This window comes from Natrix helvetica, assembly GCF_964273705.1.
Source record: "Natrix helvetica genome assembly, chromosome: 16".
In the NCBI taxonomy this organism is placed as follows: domain Eukaryota; kingdom Metazoa; phylum Chordata; class Lepidosauria; order Squamata; family Natricidae; genus Natrix; species Natrix helvetica.
The window spans coordinates 420,590-444,894 of NC_138563.1; the positions used below are offsets into that span (position 1 = coordinate 420,590).

The 24,305-nt window shown below is 58.7% G+C and overlaps 1 protein-coding gene across 3 annotated transcripts; it reads right to left on the reverse strand.

The window, feature by feature from the left end:
* Window positions 1-93: 93 nt before the first annotated feature.
* On the reverse strand, window positions 94-20,082 carry PEAR1 (platelet endothelial aggregation receptor 1). Of its 3 annotated transcripts, none has more exons than XM_081968620.1 (22): window positions 19,952-20,082; window positions 10,361-10,462; window positions 10,026-10,133; window positions 9,809-9,909; window positions 9,397-9,489; window positions 8,871-9,117; window positions 8,315-8,438; window positions 7,903-8,039; window positions 6,309-6,521; window positions 5,989-6,163; window positions 5,790-5,910; window positions 5,220-5,383; window positions 4,853-4,955; window positions 4,582-4,728; window positions 4,173-4,301; window positions 3,855-3,983; window positions 3,148-3,366; window positions 2,894-2,991; window positions 2,434-2,527; window positions 2,047-2,109; window positions 1,579-1,803; window positions 96-919 (listed from the first exon to the last, which is right to left on the reverse strand). In XM_081968620.1, exons 2-22 carry the CDS (start codon window positions 10,459-10,461, stop codon window positions 771-773), a joined length of 2,940 nt encoding a protein of 979 aa, XP_081824746.1. In that variant the 5' UTR covers window position 10,462; window positions 19,952-20,082; the 3' UTR covers window positions 96-770. The 3 variants fall into 3 exon arrangements, with proteins under 3 accessions (XP_081824747.1, XP_081824746.1, XP_081824745.1); XM_081968619.1 differs by lacking the exon at window positions 19,952-20,082 and adding an exon at window positions 10,571-10,749; XM_081968621.1 differs by lacking the exons at window positions 3,855-3,983; window positions 19,952-20,082 and adding an exon at window positions 10,571-10,749 and having other exon boundaries at window positions 94-919.
* Between the last annotated feature and the right edge of the window lie 4,223 nt (window positions 20,083-24,305).

A 24,305-nucleotide genomic window follows, 5' to 3' on the forward strand; every position in this document is an offset into this window, starting at 1 on the left:
GGCGAAGCACCCCTCAAATGCCAGGGGAGACTTTCAAGACTTTATCCCTCTTTTTTTGGAAGAGAAAGCTGGGTGGGGTGGGCAGAGGCTGATGGGCACCTGGGCATGAAATCCATCTGCCTGGGTGTGGGCAAGGTATCTCAGGACCAGCAGCCAGATGGGCTCACTCTCGCCTTCCCTCGCCAGGCTGCCAGGTTGGGGAGGGGGGCAGTTTTCAGAAGTGAGGCGGAGAAGGAGAAAGAGCCCAAAGTTTTTATTAAGCTGTGGAAGGGACCCCAAACAGCAGAAGCCCCCTTGGTGATGCCCCTCCTCCAGCTGCTCTCTTTGGCCAGCCAAGTGACAGGGACCCTCCTGGCTTAACTCTGCCCCCAAGAGGGTGCCATGGGAGACAGCCCGCTCAGACCTCTGGGTCCCCTTGACTGAATGCCAATGGTGGGAAGTCCGAGAGGCCGGTGGGCCTGGGGGAGGGAAGCTCCCAAACCAGCCCCAGATGCAGCCAGAAGGAAGCTGCAGCTCTCTCACTTGGGGGTCTTTTGTCTTCGATGCCCCTCCCTGCCCCTCGTAGCTTTTCCTGCAGGGAGAAACGGGGGGAGGGGGAGGGGCAGAGTCCAGGCCGAGGTTTGCTCCCCAAAGTCTGGCCAGGCTGCTCTCTCCCTGGAGGCTCCTCCCCTTTCCATTCTTCATCTTGGCCAGAATGAGCCGGTCATCCTGGCTCTCCGTCCTTCGCAGGTGGACAGTGCGGGAGAGGCAGCAGCGAGCGGGCGGAAGCCTCACCGGGCTTGCCTTCGGAGGGGAGGGGACGGCGGGTAGTGCCGGACGGGGGGCACATCATAGTGGCTGGGGATGTGGCTGTTTTTGGGGGAGTCATAGTGGTTGGGGGGCACGGCTGGAGTCGCCTGCAAGACGCCTTCCGCTGCGGCTAAAAGGGGGAGAGGAGAATAAGAGAGAGGAGGAGGGCAGATGGAGCGCCACACTCCCTGACCCAACCCTGCTGTTCCTGACCCCTCATTCACACTGACCCACCCTGGCATTGAGGGGGGCCCTGGGTGCAGGAGGGCTGCTCTGGTGGCCCCGAGGGGGTCAGGTAGGCAGGGAAGGAGGCCTGCGATTCTGCAGGGCTGCCACATTCTCCCCCTCCCCCATTTAATGGGAAGAAGAAGTCCTGGGTGCCAACTGGACACCTCCTCCTTTTGTCCCCCAAAGTTGCTTTGGCTGCATGAAAAGGGCCCCCTCTGAAGCCCCCCCAAAAAGATTTCCCCCTTCAAACACCCCCCCCCCATCACTTGGCAGCCTTCACCCTCCCTCTCGTCCACCCAGGTTTCTTCAAAGACCCCAAAGACGGGCAGTTTTATGATGATGAATACGATTGTTTTAAGCCGGTGGCCGTTAGCCTCTCTTGCACTGTAACCTCGGAGGGGTCGGGGGAACTGAGGGAGTTTACCTTTTGGAAAGAGACCAGAAAGGCAATAAAAGAACCTTGACCCTCAGAGGGAGGCTTCGCTTCTAGGTGGGGAGGCCACTCATGGCCGCAAAGCGAGTGGGGGGCACCCAGCCTTTATTCCACCCCCCCCCCCTCACCTGTGCCTTCCTTGTCCTTGGCCTCACAGCTGGCGGAGGGCTCCTCGAAGAGGCTGATCTCCGCGTAGGACTTCTCCCGCTTGCAGGAGGGGGGAGACTTCATCTCCATGTAGCTGCCCTCCGGCCCCTTCCCCGTAGGCCCAGGACAGTCCTTGATGGTGGCGTAAGGGTTCTCGGTGCTGAGGGAGCTGTCGCTGCGGCCCCAGGGCGCCTCCTTGGCGTGCACTGGGGAGGAAAGAGGGCAGAGGGCAGCCGTGGCATTTGCTGCCTCCTGCAAGGCTCAGCCCAACTTCTCTGGGGACGGGGGGGGGGGGCACAGGGGCAATGCCGGAGGATATCCTGGCTTGTTTCAGGGGACCAAGTAGGTCCCCAAGCAACAAAGCAGGGCCCTCGCACCACACCAGCTGCAGCGTTTGACCCCCTCCCCAGACGCTGTTCTCTGCCAAGTCCCCCTTCGTCACCCCTTACCTTGGCAGCGGTATTTCCCCAGGCCATCCGTGTAGCTGCAGCTCCGGTCCAGGTAGCTTCCCCCTGCGGACGAGGCGGTTGTCCAATTAAGTGGGGTTTAAGGGGTTGGGGAGGGGGTGAGGTGCCCAAGGAGCAGCAGCTGAGCTTCTCCACGCAAACTCTCCTTTTGTGGGGTCGAGGCGGCTCTGGATAATCTCTTTGGGGGGGGGGGGGGCATTTGTGTCTGCCAGGAAGGGGCTCAGAATCCACACCAGCTCAGCTGCCACGTGCCGAGCACTTCGGGGGCTGCAGGAGAGCAGTGACTGGGGCCGAGGGTTATGGGTGAGGAGGTGGGATGCTTCAGGGATGCCCCCCCTCCCCGTCAGAGGAGGACCTGCAAGCACTCACCCTGGGCCGGGCTCCTCTGGAGGTGCTTCCAGTCGCTGGGCAGAGTGGCGTTGCAGTCGGCCCCATACAGCCCTGGCCAGTCCCGCTCGAGACCCTGTGGGTGGGAGAAAACGTTGGGAGAGGAAGGGCTGCAGGAGAAGCCTCTGAGTCAGGCAGAGCAGCCCCATAGAAAGGGGGCGGGGGGGGCACTCATTCCAAGGAAATCATGGCCTCCAACTGGCATAAACCGAGGACCCCCAGCAGAAGGAAAAAGCCTGAAGCTTTGAATTCTTAGGGAGTGCTGATTCCAGGGTAAGAAAGGAGCAGCTCTGGTATGGGAGCCCCTTGGACGCCAACTCCTGCCTCCCCCCACCCGCCTCTTCATGGTCATGGAGGGACACCCCCCCCCCATTATCAAGCAGAGCTGGGTCTTTTCTCAAGGGGAGAAGAGGGTCGCTGGGGGTGGAGCAGGGAGCCTCACCTTGCCAGGCTGATCGGAGCTGCTCGGGATGGGGGAGCAGGGCGAGAGGGTGTGGTAACTGGGGTTCGAATAATAATGGGTGTAATTGGGGGGCACATCTGGAAAGAGAAGAGCCGCTGGCTTGAGTTAGCGTTCTAGGAAAGGCCCCGTGATTCGCACTCGTGTCAACCCAGGCACAGAGGTTGGCACACTGTGGTCGCCTCTCCTCTTTTAACTTGGTCCCGACCCCCCTCCCGTGCCCAGCCCCAGCTCACCCGGGACGACGTACTCCGAACTGTCCGTCCTCCCTGTGGTGTAGGCCACGGAGGCATGGCGCTTCTCTTCCTCCTTCTGACACCGCTGGTAGCAGAAGAAAAGCACCAGCACGGCTACCAGCAGAGCCGCCAGGATGACGATGCCAATCACGGCCCCCAAGGAGGGGCTGTTGGCGGCTGGCGAAGCGGGAACCACGGTGAGGGGGTGATCGGGGCGGCCTGTGAATCGGTTAATTGAGGAAGACAGCAGTTCGGACACAGGAGCCAAGGGTCAGTCCCACCTGTCCGGAGACCATCCTGATCGCACCTGTGCCCTCTGGGTCAGGGGTCTCCAAACATAGCAACTTTAAGACTTGGGGACTTCAACTCCCAGAATTCCTCAGCTGGTCCTGGGGGTTGAAGTCCACAAGTCTGAAAGTGGCCAAGCTTGGAGGCCCTTCTCTGGATGGGCAAAGCTCCCAGAAGTTAATTTCGGCTGCAGAGGGGACCCTGGCACTCCCCCTGGCATAACCCCTCTTTGAGGATGGAGAGTCCTTGTCAATCTCTCCTCCAGGAAGAGACAGGAGAAAAAGGAAGAGAAAAGAAGAAAGAAAGAAGAAAGAAAGAAAGAGCAGGGCATTCCAATTCTTGGTTATTTTCACTTTGTCCATTCCTGTGCCCAGGGCCCCAAAGAGGTGGGAGAAGAGAGGACAGGATGCCATGCTTACTGGTCTCACAGTGGGCACCAGTGTAGCCTGAGGGGCACGAGCAGGACCCTGTGCCTGGGTCACAGAGGGCCCCGTGCTGGCAGTGGCATCGGGAGGTGCAATTGTTTCCAAAGAAGCCGGAAGTGCAGCCTGCAAAAAACGTTGGATGTGCTGCATTCACGGATGGCACCAACCCAGAAAATGGACACCCCCAGAGGAGGCCCAGTCCTGGCCAAGGGGCCCAGTGGGAGGCAGCCCATTCCAGGACCCCCTCCCCCCACCCCGGAAGAGGGGCATCGTTGGATTTCTTGAGCTGGGCTTTCTGCCCATCGGACTCACGTCTCGCGCAATCGCTTCCCGTCCAGCCAGGCGGACAGTCGCAGGAGCCATCCACGGGGTGGCAGATGGAGTGATTGGCACACTTGCAGGGCACGGAGCACTTCTTGCCGTAACGGCCCGGTTGGCAGGCTGCATTTGGGGCAGGGATGGCGAAGAGGGGAAGGGGATTGAGGTCAGTCTGTGGGCAGGGACAGCATGGCTCCGAGGAAGGGAGAGACCAGCTGGATTTCCATTTTTTGCCCTTAACAGCCAAGACTGTCACTTCAGAGGCGTTTTGGCGGAGGGGGGGGACTGCAATTGGCAAGCGGGCTGCTTTTCCTCTGCCTGTCTCCCCCCACAGCAGTGCAAATGGAGGCCTGGGGTCTGCAGAGGAGGGGGGGATTCTGCTGCCCCAGAGGAGTTCACTTACGCCGCTGGCAGGTGGGCCCCCGGAAGCCTGGGGCGCACTCGCAGATGCCATCCTTGGGGGAACAGCTGGCCCCATTCTTGCAGGAGCACAGCTGGCGGCACTGCTCCCCCCACAGCCCCTCCGCACAGAGCTGGCTGCAACGGGTTCCTGGGGGGAAGGAGAGAGTCCCAGGGCAGTGGTCGTCTCCATGCAGCTGCAGGGCCTCTTTCAGCAGATGGGATCGTAGCCCCCCCAGCCCTGCCTCAGCCCACCCACCCAGCCCCCTCCTGACCTTTCCATCCAGGCAGGCAGCGGCATCGTCCGGAGACGGGGTCACAGCCAGCGGCATTTTCACAGGAACACTTCCGACTGCATCCCAGGCCGTAGAACCAGCCCTGGGCAGGATGACGGGTGAAAGAAGGAAGAGCCCCCACCACCATTACTCCCAGTGGACTGATTGCTGTTCATCTCCTGCTTGACTAGAAGACCTCACAGGTCCCTTCCAGCTCCCATGTTCTATTCTGACTTCCCCACTGAAGGCCTGGTCACAGTCACCACCCAGGACCTCTTCTTCCCTAGGGACGCTGCCCTCGGGGGAAACCCACAGGCACGTCCTTCAAGGTCTGTACACCCAACTCCCAAGCTCTTTGCCCTCTTACCGGGCATGGCTGTGTGCATCGCCTGCCTTGCCACCCAGCCACGCAGGTACATCCTCCGTCGATGGGATCACAGGTTGCTCCGTTGGCACAGAGGCAGGTTTGGTTGCAACCGGCCCCCCAGGTGCCTGAAGAGCAGTGGGCAGAGCAGTCCACTCCCTGCCAGCCTGGAGGGAAGGAGAAGAGACAGGGGGGGGGGGAGATTCACAGGAGACCTCGTGGGCAGCGGCGGGTGTGAGTTCTGCATCCTGTGCACGCTCCTCCTCTGGCACAAGCAGTTGGGACTCACAAAGGAAGGTATCTCCCATCCCAGCAGCTCATGGATGGCCCACCTTCCCAGGTAGACCACACAGGGGCACAGCCAGGTGAGCTCATTCAACCTTACGGTGAAGCTCCAGTAACGGAATCTGAAAGTAGAACTCTCCCAGGAAGCTACGGGGGGGGTGTCCCTCCTGAGCCTCTTTCTCTGCCCATTATGCAGCTGCGGGCTCAGGCATCTTTTATCTGTCTGTTCCCCAGGCGGCATCGCTTTGCCCGCCTCCCAGGGTCTCACCCATCCCAGAGACATCCTACCTTCCTTGCAGAAACAGGTCCCCTCCACGGGAGAACAGCCCAAGGCGTTACGGCAGCTGCACTCCTGAGAGCAGTTCACCCCAAAAGTGTCGTCCGGGCAGGGGCTGGAGCAGTGCTTGTCCTGCCCAAGGTAAAAGCAGTCAGGGGATGCAGCTGAGCCCCAGAAAATGCCCCCCTCCAGACTCCCAGAGATACTCACGGTGTAGCCCGGTGAGCAGTTGCAGCGCCCCGTCTCCCCATCACAAGTGCCCCCGTTCAGGCACAGGCAGGGATCCTGGCATCGGAGGCCGTGGGATCCATGGGGACATGTCTCATTGCAGTACAGGCCGGCCCACCCTGCCTTGCAGGCGCATTCCCCAGAGATGGGGTGACAGCTGTGGGGAGAAGCCGAGAAACGAGGCCCGCCCAGTGGGCTTATCTCGAGGAACCTAGTTTCCCTACTGGGACCACTCCAATCTATCCCATCCACTGTCAGGCTGGACAAGGGCCCCAGGGAAACAAGGGGGCCTCCCGACTGACCTCTGCGTATGCTGAGGGTCGCAGAGACAAGGAAACTGGCAGCTGAGGCCGTACAGGCCGGGGAGACACTTCCGCTCCTCACAGTGGCTGCCATAGAACCCGGCTTCACACAAGCAGCCCCCGCTGATGTGGAAACAGTGGCCTCCGTTGGTGCAGTCGCAGGTCTCGTGGCAGTCCTGGCCGTATTTGCCGATGGGACACTTCTCGCGGCATCTTGGGGAGGAGCAGGAGGGTGGAGAACAGAAAATACGGTAGGTACAACATCTGCCAACATCGGTCAACCGCAGTGCTGGCCTAGAATGCCAGTCCGAGAGCATGGCTTGTGTCAACACAACCCGTAAAATGGGGTTGGATGGGTGGGGGACTTCTGTCCCAAGCCCCCCACCACCACTTGACATGCCAGGCCCAAGGAACCAAGAAGAACACGCAGAGTCACTTCTGAGTAGTTCTTTATAGCTGTTTGCTTACAGACAGAATCTTGCTGGACTAAAGCAACGATGCACATAGCTATCGAGATGCCCTGTGAACTGCTAGGGAGGGTCCACCTTCGCCCTCTTCCTGCCTACCAGAGATTCCAAGCTCTGCCCTCTCTTTGGCCTCTGGGAAGCAGCCCCTCCCTCCCGCAACTCTGGTCTACATTCCACCACAGATCTGCAGGGAATCCTCTGCAAGACGTGGCTGCCAAGCATGTTGCACAACCTTTAGGAGAGCCTTAAGTGCTCTCCTCAGCTCTTCCACATCCTCCTCAGAGTTGGAGTGGCCGCTTCAACCTTCCCCAGGAGCGTCTCCCTCCACCTTCCCCATTGTTCGCAATTCCTGGACAGCAGCAGCAGAGTTTCCTTCCTCTTGCAGTTTAGGGGGAAACACGGAGTCGTCTGCCAAGCGCAGCCAACCTAATTGGCAAGGGGATTCCTGCATGGAGGCTGACGGGGTTTATAAAGGGCCATTGCTACTTGTAGCAGAGATGGGGCGATTGGCCTTGGCAGACGGGCGTGACACTCCCGGGGAAGAGGGCCCGGACAATGACAACCGCAGCCAGGCAGAAACTGCCGCGGGTGGCCACGGGGCATCATGCCAGGCACCGGGTGGCTGGCACAGCTAAAGACAGGAGGTCAGTTTGGTGGGAGGAGAAGCCTCCCCTTGAAGGCTGCGGAGCTGATCTCCGAAACAGATGTGTTACACAGGTCCAGTGAAGGAGGGCCCTTCATCTCTGTGGGAAATGGTTTCCTACTCAAGCTGCAGCCATTGTTAGGACGTTTGTCAGAGGAATGCGCCTTTTTTGTCCTTGAAACAGGCGTTGTTCCCTTGTGGGACTTTCTGATGTTAGATGACCTCAGCTCTGTTGTGAGTGTGAAATGTCCCAGGTTCTCCCTTATCGTAGTGCCTATTTCCTGAAGATCTTGGTGAACCTCCTTTGAACTGGTTCCAGGTGGACTGGATCCAAGGCCCTTGAGAAGTGGAATTGGGTCACTTCCTTACGGAGAATCAGAAACGAGACGCCTGCCATCCTCAGCAGGCTGGCGGCCTGTGAAAGACCATCACGAGGACTGACAAGGCCCCCAAAGCCCCCCTGCCCTGCGGAGGGGCTACTCACTCCTCTCCCAGGTAGCCCGGAGCACACCGGCACTGCCCCGAAACAGGGTTGCACTGGCCTCCATTGTGGCACCGGCACTCTTCCTGGCAGCTGGAACCGAAGCGCCCAATGGGGCACCGGGTGGAGCAGATGTCGCCCTGTGGAGGGAAACAGTCAGAAACTGCCCGGGGGGGGGGGGGGGAGAGTCAACCAACAACATGGGCCCAAATGGGAAGGAGATTTTGTCACATGGAACAGTGTTGCCAAACAACCCTTCCTCCATTCCGTCTGTCTCTCTTCCCATAAATAGGAAGGTAGAATTGATCCCAAAGAATGGGGGAGGGGGGAGTTCGCAGCCCCTCTGCAAGGGATTGGAGGAGGCTTCTGGTTCAGAGGTTGGGGGGGGGGCATCTCCCTGTCCCTGCCCACCTACCATCCATCCAGGAGGGCAGGCACATTTGCTGGAGGAGGAGGGATGGCAGACACCCCCGTTCTGGCAGGGGCAGTAGGCTGGGCACTGGACTCCGTGGGTGCTGTTGGGGCAGAGGATCTCGCAGCTGGAAGAGAGAGGGAGGGCAGTCCACAGGATAGGCTCACACCAGCTTGTGCCCACTTATACCAAGCTCATTGTGGTCCACTTCAGGAGGAAATGGACCTCTCAGAGACCCATTCTGCCCCCAGGCCTGCTGGGCTGTCCATTAGGGATAGTCGGAACAGCCCCTCTGGACCCCCCCCCCAAAAGATTTCACCCACCCAGCTGGAGAAGACTTAAGTTTCTCTAAATGGGATCCCTGAAGTGCCTCTAGTCCAAGGTAGGTGAAGCTATTCCAGGGAGGGCAGTTAGTCTCTCTCCTGCAATTTCTGGTGCTGAAAAACTCACCAGCGGTGTTGCTCTGATGCCCTCAGGTCTCTCCTGCCAGCCCCTCGTTCTGCCCCCTCCCCCAAATGCCCCGGCTCAGCATTTCTGCCCTGCCTTCCCCTCCACTCACTGTGGCCCGGCATAGCCGGGAGAGCAGAGGCAGGCGCCGTCCACGTGGTTGCAGCCCGCTCCGTTCTGGCAATGGCAATCCAGCTGGCATCCTTGGCCATAGGTCCCCGTGGCACAGGGCTCTTGGCACTCCTGCCCAAGGTAGCCAGGGGGGCAAGTGCAGACCCCGGTCAGGGGGTCACAGCCACCTCCGTTCACGCAGGTGCAGGGGCTTTGGCAGTTGGGCCCCCAGGATCGGTCGCTGCACTCTGGGGCGGAGAAAAGAGGGTCTCCTGGGGCCTTGATCCAACCTGCTTCCAGGATCATTGGCTGCCATCCCGGGAAGGCCAGAGGGCTCGGTGCCCCCTCACTCCGAATCTGCCCCAGTCAAGTGCCCTGAATGAGCAGGTCTCGCCAAGGGGAATCTGCCCCGAGGCTGCTCCATTTCCTGATGCTCTTTGCGGTCCAGCCCCCCTCCCCCCCCATGGCCCCAGGCCTTTCTTCCTGAACTCTGAGCCCCGAGGACTGGCTCGAAGGGGGTGACTCACCACTGGAGCAGTCTGTGCCCCTCCAGCCTTGCTCGCACTGGCACTGGTCTGGAGCCACACACCGGCCGTGCACACACTCCCGGGCACACCGCGCTGCAGCCAAGAGGGCAGAAAGAGCGCATCGCCTGCCAGTCCCTGCCTGACCTGCGGAACTGCTTCCCCCAGGACTGCAGGGGCCAAGCGGGGAATTAGAGGCTCAACCCCAGGGATGGGAAGCAGAAGCAGAAGCAGCTTCCAGGATCTTTCAATACGTCCCAGTCTGCTCTCTGGCCCCGGGGGATCTCCTGCTGGTCTCCCATCCCCTCCCTTCCCAGGCCTGGCCCTGCTTGGCTTCCTGAGGCTGTTAGTGTGCAGACCGTCCCCTTCCGCAGCGGCTCAGTGGGGGGGGATCACCATGGAGGGGTGGGCTTACGGACACAGGTGTCGCTGCTCTCGTAGAACCCCTGGCAGCAGTGATGGCGCCTCCGATAGTCGACTTTGACGCCTTGTCGGTAGGCCGTCTTGTACAGGACTCTGAAAGCGCCGAGAGAAGAGGCCGCTGGGAGAGACCGGGACTCCGTGCCACAGCCTAGCCGCGGCTTCCCCCCTCGTCAATGGGGGGAGTTCAGGTGGGGGGGCTCCGTGCTCACCTGTACTGAGGGCAGCCCTTCGTCCGAAGCCACGCTGGGCTTTTGCAGGGCTCCTGGGACTCCTGGATGAAGGGCTGCACGAAGGACTCCTTGGAGACGGTGGTGAAACTGGGGGGGGGGGAACGAGGGCAGCTTGAATTGGGGGGAAGGGGCTCGGCCATTGCTCTCCCACCACTCAAATGCAGGGGGCTGACATGCCCAGGACGAGGGGAGAGATGGGGAAAGGAGGACTTCCCCAAAAAATATTTTTGGAGAAATGGCCTCTTCCTAAAGAAATGGGGAGGGGATACACCGAGTCCACCATCTTTGCCTGCCTGCCTTGCGAGGGGTCTCACCTTTCCCAGTAGCTGCAGACGTTGGGGTCGCTGGAGCTGAGCGACAGGGCCCGATCCAGCTGCAGCCACAGCACCAGCAGGGAGTAACGATAAGCCATCATCCTGAGACGGAGGGACCCAAAAGGGGTTTATGGCGATTGTGAAGCCATTATGGATTCACACCACCTAACTTTGCCCTCCCCTCCCCGCTCCCTCCCTCCCTTGTGGCACCTTTCCCGCACAATGTCCACAAACACAGGGAGGCCCGTGCGAAGGCAGGAAGCAGGCAGAGCCGGGGCTCTCGCGGTGGAGGGAGCAGCATGGAGACCCCAAACGGTCCTGTCCTTGGAACTGTCTCAGAAAAACAGCCCCGCCCAGAAAGAGGCTTGATGTTGGAAAGGAGCTGTCCAACAAGCGTGGAGGAGCAGAGAAGGAAAGGTGGGTGGGTGGGTGGGGTTAACAGAGTTGGAAGGGACCTTGCAGGTCATCTAGTCCAACCCCGCACCTGGCTGGCGCTGGCCAGAAGCCGAGCGACTCACAAGGCATTGCCTGTGAGGCCTGGAGACGCTCGAGGGGCCTGGATGAAGCCTTCATCCAGGCGCTGCGGAAGACCTGAGCTGTGGCAGAAAACAGAGAACCAGATTTCCCGTCTTCTTCTTCCTCTTCCTTCAGCTCCAAAGTCCCAGCTTAGAGATATGGAGAATATCGTTTCAGCTGGAAACCAAAGCTGGAAGACCATCTTGGCTCTCGGAGGCGGCCACTGCGATTTTAAGCCCCCTCTCCGCCTGCCACAAACTTAATTCTGCAACTATGGAATCTTTTTTCCTAAGCCCAGGCCTGACCACTGACCCCGGGCAGTTTCTCACGGCTTGAGGCTGCCGGTGGTTTTCCACATAGGAAAACTTTATGCGCTTGGATGGAGCCAAATAAGCTCCTGTTACCAAAGCTCAGTTCCCACTGCTGGCAGTGAAGGAGTTAAGCCTCCGCCCCTCTCTGGACGTGCTCCCCCCCCTCTCCCCCCTTTGGCAACAGGGCAGAGCAGCAGCCTCCATCCACTCGGTCCAATTCCCTTCGTCCCCTTTGCTGAGGCAGCAAAGTTTTGCAACCCCTTCCTGGCTGTTCGGGGGCCCCTCCTACTGCCGTGGGCTGCGTCTCCCAGGAGCCCCGAAAGGAGGGGGGGAAACATGGGTTGGGGAGGGGAGGGGACTCGCTCTTCTGCACCACTCCCAAAATCTGCACCCGAATGCCTGAAAGCACATCTCTGCCCAATCACCATTCCCAGGGCAGAACCAGAGGCCAGGGTTGAGGGACTCTCTGGCACCCGGAAGCTGGCAAAAGCCAAATCCTGCCATCCGTGGAGACCCACCACCTGGCCAGCCACCCACCTCCTTCGCCAAGAGGAGCCAAGGGGGCCCCAGTTCGCTCGGCCTTCCCGCCCATCCAGTCCGCAGACCTCCCGTGTCTCCAGGAACATGCAGAGGAGGAGGAGAGCCCCCTCCCCATTGCTTGCAAAGCTGGAAGGAGGGGAGTCCCTGGGGAGGGGAGGGCCACTTGGACAGCAACCCAAGACAGGCCAGGCCCTTTGGAGGCTTCTCCAAGTCTTGGGGAGCCTGTGGGGGCCGTGCAGGCAGCCCACGCAGCTCTTTGCAAGCCGGCTAGGCTCCAGGGCCCTTCTGCAAAAGGCAGGCAGGGGCGCCCCCCCCCCACTCCCCAGATCCAGCCCCTGTGAAGTCTTCTGACCAGGAAGGAATCCAGTTCTAACTTTCCTAGCCTGGGTGTCCCTCTCACAGCTGGAGCTACGCGAAGCTCGCTTGGTAAAAGCCCCCAGCTCACTCTCTTCCACGTTGCCAGGACCCAGCCCCACTCCCAAAACAGGTGGGGCTCCCTTTGCCCCCCTGCCAGTCCCTGGATGGAGCTCCTCTGGAGAGGGAGGGAGGGAGAGAAAGAAAGAGAGAAAGAAAGAGAGATAGATAGAAGGAGAGAGGGAGAGAAAGAGAGGGAAAGAAAGAGAGGGAGAAGGAGAGAGAAGGAGAGAGAGGGAGAGAAAGAGAAGGAGGGAGGGAGGGAGCGGGAGGGAGACGCTGGTCCTCGGCCGGCCTGCAAACAGGAAGTGACCCTGGGGCTCTGCAGCTGGAGAGGGTGGGAAACGGAGCTGATCTCCCCTTTGCAAGGCAGGACATCCCGGCACTGGCCCTGCATGTGTGGGGCAGGCAGAAAGGAGGACCACCATGCCGCCTAACCTCAAGAAGGAGGCCGAAAAAGAGTCTGCCAGAAGACGCGGCTGGTGCCGAGGGAAGCAAAGGCTTACTACGACCAGAACTACTACAACAGTGTGTGCAGAGTCGGTTGCTTTTCCGGCCGCCTGTGTGTAATTGCACAGAGATGTCCGTGCAAATGTGCCCGATTCCCACTGCTCTCCATTTCTGCAGGCAGGATAAAACTGGGGAAGGATGAAGGGGATGCTGAACTCCCGACAGAGGAAGGAAGATCTGGGTGGGCTAACATGAATGGCTGGTGTTAGATATTAGCATATATCGGGATAAGTCTTCCCTCAGGTCCGCTCCTACAGCGGGAAACAGGTATTCCTCTGATTGGTCAATGGGCGTGCCTCATCCCTATAAAAGGGGAACCCTCCGACCACAGAGTAAGCTGGATCACTACTATTACTAATAAAGAGCTGTTAAGTCACGTCGTGTCCGCAGTCTGTCTCTCGTTGCCCAGATCTAACATTGGCGACGAGGATGGGATTGAGAGACAGATAGGACGAAGAACGCTACTTCAAGAATCTCCGGATTTGATCCAGCCCAGGAATTCGGCAGAAATTCCGGCAGCCATCTCAGATCACCGCAGCGCGGCAAATTCAAACTGAGAAGATGGCGATGCATGCTCCCCCCGCTCCTTTCGACCCAGCAACCGACGAATGGGAAGCCTTCATGATTCGCTTCGAGTGTTTCCTCGAAGCAAATGAGTACACGGGGATCACCGATGCAAGAAAGAAAAATATCTTCCTCGGCTACTGCGGAAAGGAAGTCTTCAATACGGCCAGAGACCTCACCGCGCCTACTCCAATACAAGCAGTACCATGGGCGACGCTGAAACAAGCCTTGGAAACACATTACGCGCCAAAACCGTCCCGCCATGTCAGCCGCAAAGAGTTCAACATGAGGACTCAAAAGGCGGGAGAATCCATTAACCAATTTGTTGCAGCTCTACGAAGAATAGCAGCCCACTGTGAATACAGGGATTTGGAAGAGCATATCTTAGAGCAATTCATCTGTGGGGTAAGAGACATTTCGTTGCAAAAGAAACTGTTAGCCAACCCGAATCTAACCCTACAGTCAGCATTGAACAAAGCAAGAGCGTCGGAATCAGCGGAGAAATCAGCAGTGACCATACAACGAAGGGTCAACGAAACCCAGCCAGCACCGAGACAAACCAGAGTCCACTACGAAGACGCAAGCCCCGACTACGTGGATCCCGAGTTCGAGGACAGTCACCTAATGCAGAGCAGTCACTGGAGGCCTGGGGGGAAACCCGGATCCCGTTTGCCGCCCTGCGCAAGCTGCGGAGGGAATCACCCCAGGTCTACTTGCAGGTTCAGGAACGTTGTTTGTTCGCACTGCAACAAACTTGGGCACATCGCACGAGTGTGCCGGAGCGGAGTCCCTGCCTCACGGCAGCCACCCATGTACCGCCAACAGAAGCCCAACCCAGGGGCTTGGCGAAATCAAAAAGGGCGCCCAGAGAAAAATCCACAAGTGTTTACCCAGAGAGAAACTCCCCAAAGAGCTGAACGAGCGTATTCCCAGAGAGATTACTCACAAGAAAGTGAGCGAGCGTATCCCCAGAGAGAATTCACACAGAGAGCCGAAAGAGCGTTCTACCAAGACGCTCAACGAGAGTATTTTCAGGATATAGACGATGAGATAGAGTTGACCCAGAGAGAGGAGTTGCGAACGTATCTCACCACGATACATCAGGTCCGCCCTAAGCGGCCCAAAAGGCTGAAAGTCACAGTCCTCTTGGAGGGCTCACCCTGCGAGCTGGAGGTTGACACAGGATCAACCCTGACGATCATTTCATGGGCATCCATGAAACAGGCCATTCCCAGCCTCAGAAAGAGCCAACTGCGCGCTCCTGACGTCCTGCTACGAGACTACCAGGGGAACCAAGTCCCCATCGTGGGCCAAGGCACATTCCACATCCAGTTTAAGGACATCGAAGCCCAGCTGCCCGTGACCATCTCCAGCGCGCCATTGCAGAACCTCCTGGGGCTTGATTGGTTTGAAGCCCTGGGATTAGAAGTCACCGGAATCAACGCCGTGAGAAACAGCAGCGCTGAAAAGATCTTTAAGGAGTTCGAGGATGTGTTCAGCTCCGGTCTTGGTAAGTATGTGGGCAAACCAATATCGTTCAATTTAGATCCAAATGTGGCGCCAATCCGGCTTAAACCGAGACGAGTGCCTTTTGCACTCCGCCCAAAAATAGATAAAGAGATAGATAAGTTAGTGGAACAAGGAATCCTGGAGCCGGTAGATCACGCGCGTTGGGAGACACCTATCGTGACCCCAGTTAAGTCAGACGGATCAGTCCGCTTGTGCGCAGACTATAAATGCACAATTAATGTCGCGCTACAACAGAGCGCATATCCGGTGCCCGTAGTACAGCACCTATTGCACTCATTGGGGCCAGGAAAAGTTTTCGCTAAATTAGATATGGCACAAGCTTACCAGCAACTGCCAGTAGATAGCGCCACAGCGGAGGCCCAGACTATAGTGACGCACAGAGGAGCGTTTAAATGCAACCGGCTACAATTCGGCGTAAGTATTGCTCCAGGATTGTTCCAGAGCGTCATGGAACGACTGTTGCAAGGGATACCGGGAGTCGTCCCATATTTTGACGATATCTTGGTGTCCGCTGCAAACGAGGAGCAACTAAACAAAAGAGTCAGATCGGTTTTGGCCAGAATCAGAGAGAAGGGTCTCCGCCTGAAAAAAGAAAAATGCCAAATTAACGTGCCTAGCGTAGAATTCCTGGGTTATAGAATTGATGGTCAGGGAATTCACCCCACTGAAAAGAAAATTAAGGCGATCCAGGACGCCCCCACACCACGAAATCAAACCGAGTTGCAGGCCTTCCTCGGACTACTTAATTTCTACAGCGTTTTTCTGAGACAGAAGGCGACCGTTGCTGAGCCACTACACCGTCTACTCCAGAGGAACGCACCATGGAGATGGGGACGAGCAGAAGCTGCAGCATTCGCCGGGGTAAAGCGCCTGCTCACCACTGACTCACTACTTGTACAATACAGTCAGACCCTCCCGCTGGTATTGACCTGCGACGCATCGCCGTTCGGGGTTGGAGCAGTCCTCAGCCACAGGATGCCCGACGGGAAAGAAGCACCCATTGCTTTCTACTCCAGAACTCTTTCATCGGCCGAAAGGAACTACAGCCAAATGGACAGAGAAGCATTGGCTGCCGTTGCAGGTGTGAAACGTTTCCATGAATACCTCTACGGCCGCGATTTTGAACTCATTACTGATCACAAACCGCTGTTAGGACTTTTGGCGGGAAATCGCCCCACTCCGGTCTCCCTTTCTCCACGTATGACCAGGTGGACTGTTTTCCTGGCTGCGTACTCTTACAAGTTAATTCATCGACCGGGCTCCACTCTAGGGCACGCAGATGCGCTCAGCCATTGCCCATTACCAGACATTTTGCCAGACCCCACTCCAGAAGTACCGGTATTGCTCATTGACTGTTTGGATTCGGGACCGGTTTCTTCTTACGACGTTGCAAGGTTCTCCTCGAAGGACAATTTAATAAAACAAGTGCAAACTTGGGTATGGAGGGGGTGGCCAAAGGGAAATGTGGGCCCGGAATTCAAAATGTTTTGGTCTAAACGGGACGAACTCTCCGTGTTACAGGGATGTTTGTTGTGGGGGGATCGAGTTGTTATTCCTTTTGCGCTACGAAAAAAGGTATTGAATGCTTTACATATGGGGCATCCGGGGATCGTGAGAATGAAAGCGTTAGCGAGAAGTTATGTGTGGTGGCCCAATATGGACAAAGAAATAGAGGAGTGGGTGGCCACTTGCGATCCATGCCAGGAGTCGAGACCAGCACCCCCGGAAGCGCCCGCCACAGAATGGGAGAAACCCAAGGCACCCTGGTCACGCATTCATATTGATTTTGCAGGGCCATTCCAGGGTCAAACCTTCCTCATAGTTGTAGATGCTTATTCTAAATGGTTGGATGTAGTCCTAATGACATCAACCACGGCAGAGGCAGTTATAAAGGTTCTTAGGCGGCTTTTCGCCACCCATGGTCTACCAGATCTGTTAGTATCGGACAACGGGCCCCAATTCACGGCCATGCAGTTCGAAACATTTTTAGCAGGGTTGGGAATCAGACACGCCCTCATCGCGCCATTCCATCCAGCGTCCAATGGTCAGGCAGAAAGAATGGTGCGGTTCGCGAAAGAGGCCCTCGCCAGGATGGGCCCGGGGGATTGGCAAACACGCATTGACCATTACCTCCTCATTCAACACATTACCCCGAGCGCAACGACGGGTAGAAGCCCCGCTGAACTACTAATGGGTCGCCGCCTACGATCTCACCTGGACAGGCTCCACCCGAATTATTCTACCTCGGCTCCCCCAGACTCTACAAGTAAGGTCAGATCTTTTAGAGAAGGAGACACTGTTTATGCTCAAAATTACACAGGGGGGACATTGTGGATACCGGCAAGGGTCATTGGCATCATGGGCCCTCGATCGTATTTGTTAGAGCTTGAAGATGGGCGGAATTGGAGAAGGCACATCGATCAGCTTCGAGGTCGCCTAGCACACTCCAACTTAAGGGATGAGGGCGAAAGTTTCCTGTCCACAGAAAGACAACCGCAGGGAAACTTCATCCCAGGAAACGACGACACCGGCGAGCTAAGCGGGGGACAGGACATCACGCACGCAGCTGAGCAACCCCCCGTCATCACAGCCGCTGAGCAAACCCCCGTCATCGCAGCCGAACAAGATACCAGGGAAAAGAGCATCGAAAACGCAAGACCTCCAGAAACAGAAAAAGCACCCGATCCTGCAACTACTTCAACCCAACAGGAAACCAATCCTGCAAGTACTTCAACACAACCTGAACTCCGACGTTCCTCCCGAGCAAGACAAACACCCACCTACCTAAAGGACTATGTCACCTACCGCAACGTCCCATCTAGGAGGGGAGGGGTGTTAGATATTAGCATATATCGGGATAAGTCTTCCCTCAGGTCCGCTCCTACAGCGGGAAACAGGTATTCCTCTGATTGGTCAATGGGCGTGCCTCATCCCTATAAAAGGGGAACCCTCCGACCACAGAGTAAGCTGGATCACTACTATTACTAATAAAGAGCTGTTAAGTCACGTCGTGTCCGCAGTCTGTCTCTCGTTGCCCAGATCTAACAGCTGGGATTTCAGAAGAGAGAGAAGGGGAACTGGGGGGCTGTCCCCCCCCCAAACACACGGACAACGAGCATCGATCTGCAGCTGGGAAGCTTGGCTGTGGGGCCTGTGCTGAGCCCCTGCACGGCTGGTGGGGGCCTGCGGGGGTGGGAGGGAACAAGGAGAGGCCGGAGCAAAGCTGGCTTGAGTTAAAGCTGCAGCCCTGAAGATCCCTGCGTGGGAAGAGGGGAAGCCAGCACGGACTCGATGGCAGGAGAGACTTCTCGGAAGACAAAGGGATGTCTTGGGGGCTGCAAGAGCCCACCCTGGGCTCCCCTCCTCCTCACCACAACATGGATGGGGCCTGTTTGGCCAGAGGGATGGGGGACTCTCCCGAGTCTCAAGTGCTTCGGAAACAAGGCACCCATGGGGAGCCACCACAGTGGGAGGGGCAGGGCTCCCCATGGGCCCCTCTGCAACCTCAGGCCTGGCAGAGAGGGGATTGGGCCTGCTCTGCCCCCCCCCCCCAGAAGAGGGGGCTCCAGCCCTGAGTTCAAGGCCCTGGGAAGAGCCTGGAGGGTGGGGTTTCCCGGGGCCTCTTCGTCCCCTCCTTAGCTGCCTCGATGCCTGGCCCAGCCGGTGCCCATGACTCCATCCCGAGAGAGCCGCCTGGGCATTCAAGCCAGAGCAGGAGAGGAAAGAGGCAGCAGATTGGCAGGAAAAGGGTGCCTGCCAAGCACAGGCAGGGCAGGCCTGGCGGGAGAGGCAGGCAGGCAGGCAGGGCATCTCCGGTGCCTCAGGGTGCAGCTTGGAATGGGCACCCCAGAGGGTCTCCAGACGAGTCCCCGTCCCCAAAGGGGAGCAGAACAATGGCTGTGATACCCATTTAAAAGCCCCCCCTTCTCCCCAAATGCCGCAGCGGTGCCAGCCCCTGTTCTGGAGGCAGGAGGGGGGGGGAAGTGTCCTCCTTGCTCCTCCCTCCCTCCCTCCCTCCCCTCTTTCCTGCCCCACAGATAGAAAGCTCCTGTTTACACCCCCAAAGCCTCATCGGACTCCCGTCCGGCTTCCTGTTTATCAGAAAGGAGCAAGGAGGGATGTCAGCCAAAGGTGGCCGGGCGAGGCTTGAAAGGCGCGCTGGACCTCTGCTCTCCAGGGGTCACTCGGGGCTCCTCTGCCAGCGTGGGGCTTGCAATGGGGAGAATCCCAGAAACGGGCTGGCAAAGGGAGCAGATTGAGACCTTTTGCCTGAGAGCATCCCCTTCGGTCAGATAACTTTGTGACTTAGCCAAGTTCACCTCTCCTAGTCCTCGGCCGAAACAACCTAAAACACCCCCTCCCTCCCGCTCTTTGCAGCCCCCCCCCCAGTGATCCCTGGGGGAAGCAGGTCCCTCCCTCAAGGCTGAGTCCTGCTTGGTCTCCGGAGGGATCGGGCACAGCTTCCCCCTGGCGAGTCAGGGCTTGTGGTTTTTCCTAAGAGAGCTGCTGCCCGGAGATAAGCCTTCCTGGTGACCTCACTGGGCATTTTTAGACGGCACGTCAAACTGATCCTTCGCCACAACTGTGAAGCGGCTGAATGTTCAGTGGATGAGGAATGGTCGCTGGAGGGAATTGAACCCAGGACCTCCTCGACCCCACCCAGCCCAGTGGGGGATGGGAGCTCTTTGCTAGGACCGGCGGGAGGAGGCCAAGTTTTTCCCAGGGAGGGGAGGGGGCTAAGAAAGATGGAAGGGCTTCAGGGTGCAGCTCCAGGGGTGCCCAAGCTTCTCACCTGCCCTCAGTTGGCTCCTCCGTCCGTCCCTTTTGGGCACACGGAGGCCCCTTTCACACGGACAACACTGTCACCCATTCAAACAAGCAGCCCTTTGGGAGAGTCCTGGGGCTCCCAGCAGAGACCCCGAAGTGGGCCGGGGCCCAAGGGAGCCTCCGGGTGGGCCACATCCGGGCTAAAAGACCCCCAGAGTCTTTGGGGACAAGGACACCTTCACCGAGGGAAAGGGAGGTTATTCTACCTAACGTACCAAAACCTCCGGCTCTGTCTGCTGTGGGGAGGACAGTCTCCTGGTGGGTGGCCAAGGCAAGGGCAGTCCAGCCAGATGCTCCCTTCCAAGCGGGCACTCTGGTTGGCAGCTGAGCTCTGTGCCCGGGCATTGCAGTCCCCAGGTTCACCCCCCAAAAATCTTACCTCCTTCAGCTCCCTTGGTGGATCCACCCAAAGGCAGGGGTGGGGGAGGGGGCGCTGGCGGTGGGCTGCCTGTCCTCACTGCTCCTGGCCCGGGAGATCCCCTTGTCCAGCCAGAGGCCGAAGCCGTTGCGAGAGGGGCATCCCGGCCCTTCAGGGACTTCCCAGGCTGCGTTGGGTGGCCGAGTGCGAGAGGAGAGCAAACATGCAGCGGGAGAGGAGGGGGGACAGCGAGGCAGGAAGGGGCCGGATCAGCTGGCGCCTTCAGGAAGCCTGGACGAGGAAGCCGAAGGGAGAGAGGCAGCAACAACAGCAGGGGGAAAAAGAGCAAATTTGTTTGGCAAGAAAGCCCAAATGTTTGGAAGATGCAAACTCTCTCGCCTGGAAGCAGCTCAGCAGCCGGAGCGCAAGATTTGGGGTGGCCCAGGAAGCACCGGGGGTGGGTGGGGGGTGGGATACAGCGCCCCTCCCCCATCCCATGGACGGTGGAGGGGCTGGACGTTTGGGCCGCCCATCCTGTCTCAAAACTAGCCCTGGGAGACCCAAAACGTTGCCTTGATCCTCGGAATGAAATCTTCCCTACTTTGGCCAAACTTCCTCGCAGCTAACCAAAGGGGAAACCAGGGGTGTCTGGAGCCCCCTCCCCAAAGGCAAAGGGGAAGCAGAGATCACCCCCATTCGCCCCCCCAAGACGTAAACCATGGGATTTATCCCAGTTAAGGCCCTGCACCTCCCCAGTATTTTAAGAAGCTCTGGTTGACGCCGGGTGGGCGGACAAGAGCAGGAATTGAGGGAGGGGGCTTTCCAAGGGCCTGTGGGAGGAAAGATACACACAAATGGGGGGGGGGGAGGGCTGTAAGTATTGCTAGAACTCAGCACCCGGAACAGCTCCCAACCCTGCCCTCACAGGAGGGGGCAGCCGTGCCAGTCAGCCAAGTCCCCTTTTGGTAAACATGTCCCCCCTTTTCCCCTCTTGTTGGGGTCCCCTGAGAGGAGTGGGGGTCTCTCAGAGGCTGCTGCTGTGAAGGGAGGGGCCGGGATTGACGGAGGGGGGGGGAACGGAAAGGGGATGCAGCTGAGGGCTACAACCAGTTGCTTCGGCCTCCACCAGGGGGCAGCAGAGACCCTTGGCCACCCCAGGCTATGCCAACCTGCCTGGCATCCGAAGACTCCGTGCCAGTTGAGCTTAGCCCTGCAGGTGAGGCTCCCCAGCCGCATTTATAGCCTCTCTCTTTTTTGTTTTAGTTACAAAAATAAACATCCCACCTTGGTACGTCTCGGTCTTGAGCGTGTCTATGTGCCAGGGTCCCTCTGGCTGGCCTCACCCGGGACCCCAAAGTATCCTGGGCACCTGTCCACCTCAGGCCCATCCTTTGGGGCCAGATGCCTCCACGCCGGACCGTTTGCAGGGGGTGGTCTGAATGAAGGGCTGGGACCCCTCCCCTGTGCAAAGGGTCCCTTGCGAGAAGGGCAGACGGGACCTCCCACCAAGATCAGCCATCGGGGGAGTGGGGAGTGGGGGAGGAATGCAGCCAGAAGACCTGGACCGATGTTTGGGCAGCCGGTCAGTGGGGGGGGGGTTCTTGCTGGAGCCAGGCATGGTCTGAGGGGGGGGGGTCCATTTCTGAAGGCACCGGAGGAAACCTCCGGCATCAAGAGGTCTCCTCCTTCTGCCTGGACTGTCATTCCCAGGCCGGCCCCTCCAGCCGCTCTCCCGCTTCCCCAGCTGCAGAGGACAGATGTCCGTCCGCCCCCCCCCCCCCCCCGTCCTTCCTAATTGCTTCCCCCCTTCGCCTAAGGACTTGGTAACGATTTCCGCATTCCAGAGGTTCTGCTTCCCTGCCAGGCCATCTCCCATCACTGGGGCAGCCATTAGTTACAATTAGCCCGGCCGAAGGGGAGGGGGCCCTTGATGGATGGGCTTCTGGGTGTTTCATGGCGGAGGGAGGGAGAGGAGGAAGAAGGCCATCAAAGGGCCATCACGCCCCAGGGAGCATTTCAGGACCTCAGCCAGCTGCTGCTCCAGACCTCTGTGGCTTCCTTAGGCCCCCACCCCAGAACCTGCAAGTGCAGCTCCAGCACTTCCTGACTCCCCCCCCCAGCAGAGACGACTTTCCTTCCATGGTCCTTGGTGATGATTTGAGGGGGGATAAGGAAGTGGAGAACAGCCCCCCCCCCCCCATGGGCAGAAGGGGGCAGCAGGAGGCCTTGCAGTTCTGGCTGCAAAATGCCTGGAGGCCACCTGAGCCAGGTGAGATTACCTGAGGCAGCCTCTTCGCCTCTCCTCTGCCAGCTGGTCCTCTGGGGCTGCTAGATGGGGACACTGAGGGGGGTGCTAGGAAGTGGGCCAGAGAGCCTCCCCAAAGGGCCAGCTGGCTGTTCCCTCCTGCACCCCCAGCTCTCTTCTGCTGAAGGCAACCGAAGCCCCCTCCTCAGCACTTCACTCCGCTGAAATGGAAAACCGTCTGGAGCCTGCCCAGCCCCTCCCACGGGACCCCCGCAGGACTTCCATCAGTGAACAAGTGGTGGTGGGGGCTCCCCCTTTCCTCTCCTGGGGAGTCTTCCACATCTCCCTCTCTCCTGCCCAGTGGGTGCCCTGTGGCTCTCTCTCCCCTCCGCTGCTTGGCTAGACCCCTTTCCAGTGGGGGTGGGGGGCATCTCAGCTTCCGCTGCCAAGGGGATGTCGTGGGGAGAGTTAAAAGGTCCCTGGAACAGCAACGGCAGAGCTCCGGTCAATATTCAGAAGACCCCCTCCCCTTCCCCACCTGCTTCAGATTCCTCTCTTCCTGCTGGTGGAGGAGACCCCTCCTGGCGTATCTTAGGGGGTCTGGCCCTCTTTGGGGTCACTGTGTCCCTGCAAGTCATGATCCCTAATCTTTGGTCAAGGAAAAGGGTTCCCCCCCACTCCCTCCACCTCCTGCTTACCCAGAGCAAAATGGGGGCATCATAACCCCTTATTTCTTTCCTGCAGCCCCTCCCCACTCCTCTCTCCCCCTCCCATATCATGGCCCAAGGGAAGCCCCCTCTTAATTGCCCGTTGCTCCCCTTCGCCTTCTCTTCTCTCATCTCCCCCCCCCCCAGTGTGGCTTTGTGTCATTTATCAATACCGCAAGCCCAGCCGGGAGATGCACTCTGAAACTCTACGCCATCCCCTGCTCGTCTCCGTGGGGACTTTTCCCACCCCAGCCCAGGGGTGGGGAAGGGGAGGAGGAAGATTCATGCCGGTGGCATGGCTGCCAGGGCAGTGACAGCGAAGAGCCTTCCCAGGGGCTGAGTCGAGCTTCTCACCCCCGTCCACAGCTCAGCCAGTGCCCACTTTCAGGGGCTTTGGGGAGATGCCCTGGCTGGTTACGCCCCACCCCCACCCCTCCCAGTGCGCAGCTGGTCTCCTGGAAAGCCAGGGGCTGCTGGTCCTTGCTCCCTTCTGACCCACAGCTGAGTATCCCAGCATCCCAGAGCCTCTGTGACCCACCCATGCCCTGCTTCTTCCACCGGTGCCAATTGCCCGCTTGCCAAGTTTGCCCAAGGATGCGAGCCTCATCCCACAATCTGAGGGAGGCATCGTGTGCCATGCTGAGGAGTTTCTTCTTGGGGTTGGCAGAAGCCGGCTTGTGGGTTTGGGCACCCCCTCCTTCTGCAGCAGGCCCTTGGTGCCCACTCTGCCCCTGAGCGGGAAGGGAGCTCCGCTGGCACTCTGGACCAAACACCGCTCGCCCCCCTCCCCCTCCTCGCCTTTGGCGACAAGCAAACTGCCCTCTTCATCACTCAGATGAAATCAATTCGGCCCCATTAGACCCATCCAGGAGGCTGCTCTGAGCCCAGCTGGGCATGAGTGGCTGCCCCCATTTCCCCACAGATGTGATTACCGAGGATTCAATAAGGCTTTTGATTAGATGAAGGTGTGCATTTTCTTTCTCTCGGGGGGCCAATCACTCTTCCTGTCGCCCCCAATCAGCCGAGAAAGGCAGAGACGAGGCTGGCAGCTGAATCAGAGCGAACAGATCCTACCCGGATCTGGTGGGCAGAAGGACCGGAGGGGGCGCCCTCCGCGTCTTTGCACGAGGGGGGGGGGCGGTTCGCTAAGGGGTGGGGAGGCAAGGGGGGGAAAACAGAAGAGGATGGGACCCCTTTCCTTTGTCGGAGACCCTGCAGACTCCATGGAAAGCCAACCTTCTGGGGGGGGGGGTGAAGCGTCAGAGAAAGAAGGGAAGATGAACTGGGTTCCTCCTGCTTCGAGACCAGACAGATCCCTGGGAGAGATCACTCAGAAAGGGCCTCCAGCTCTGGCCTCTCATTCCAGAGATGGAAAAATAGATTTCCCTTACGGGAAGATTATGCTGGGAAAGGCATCGTGAAA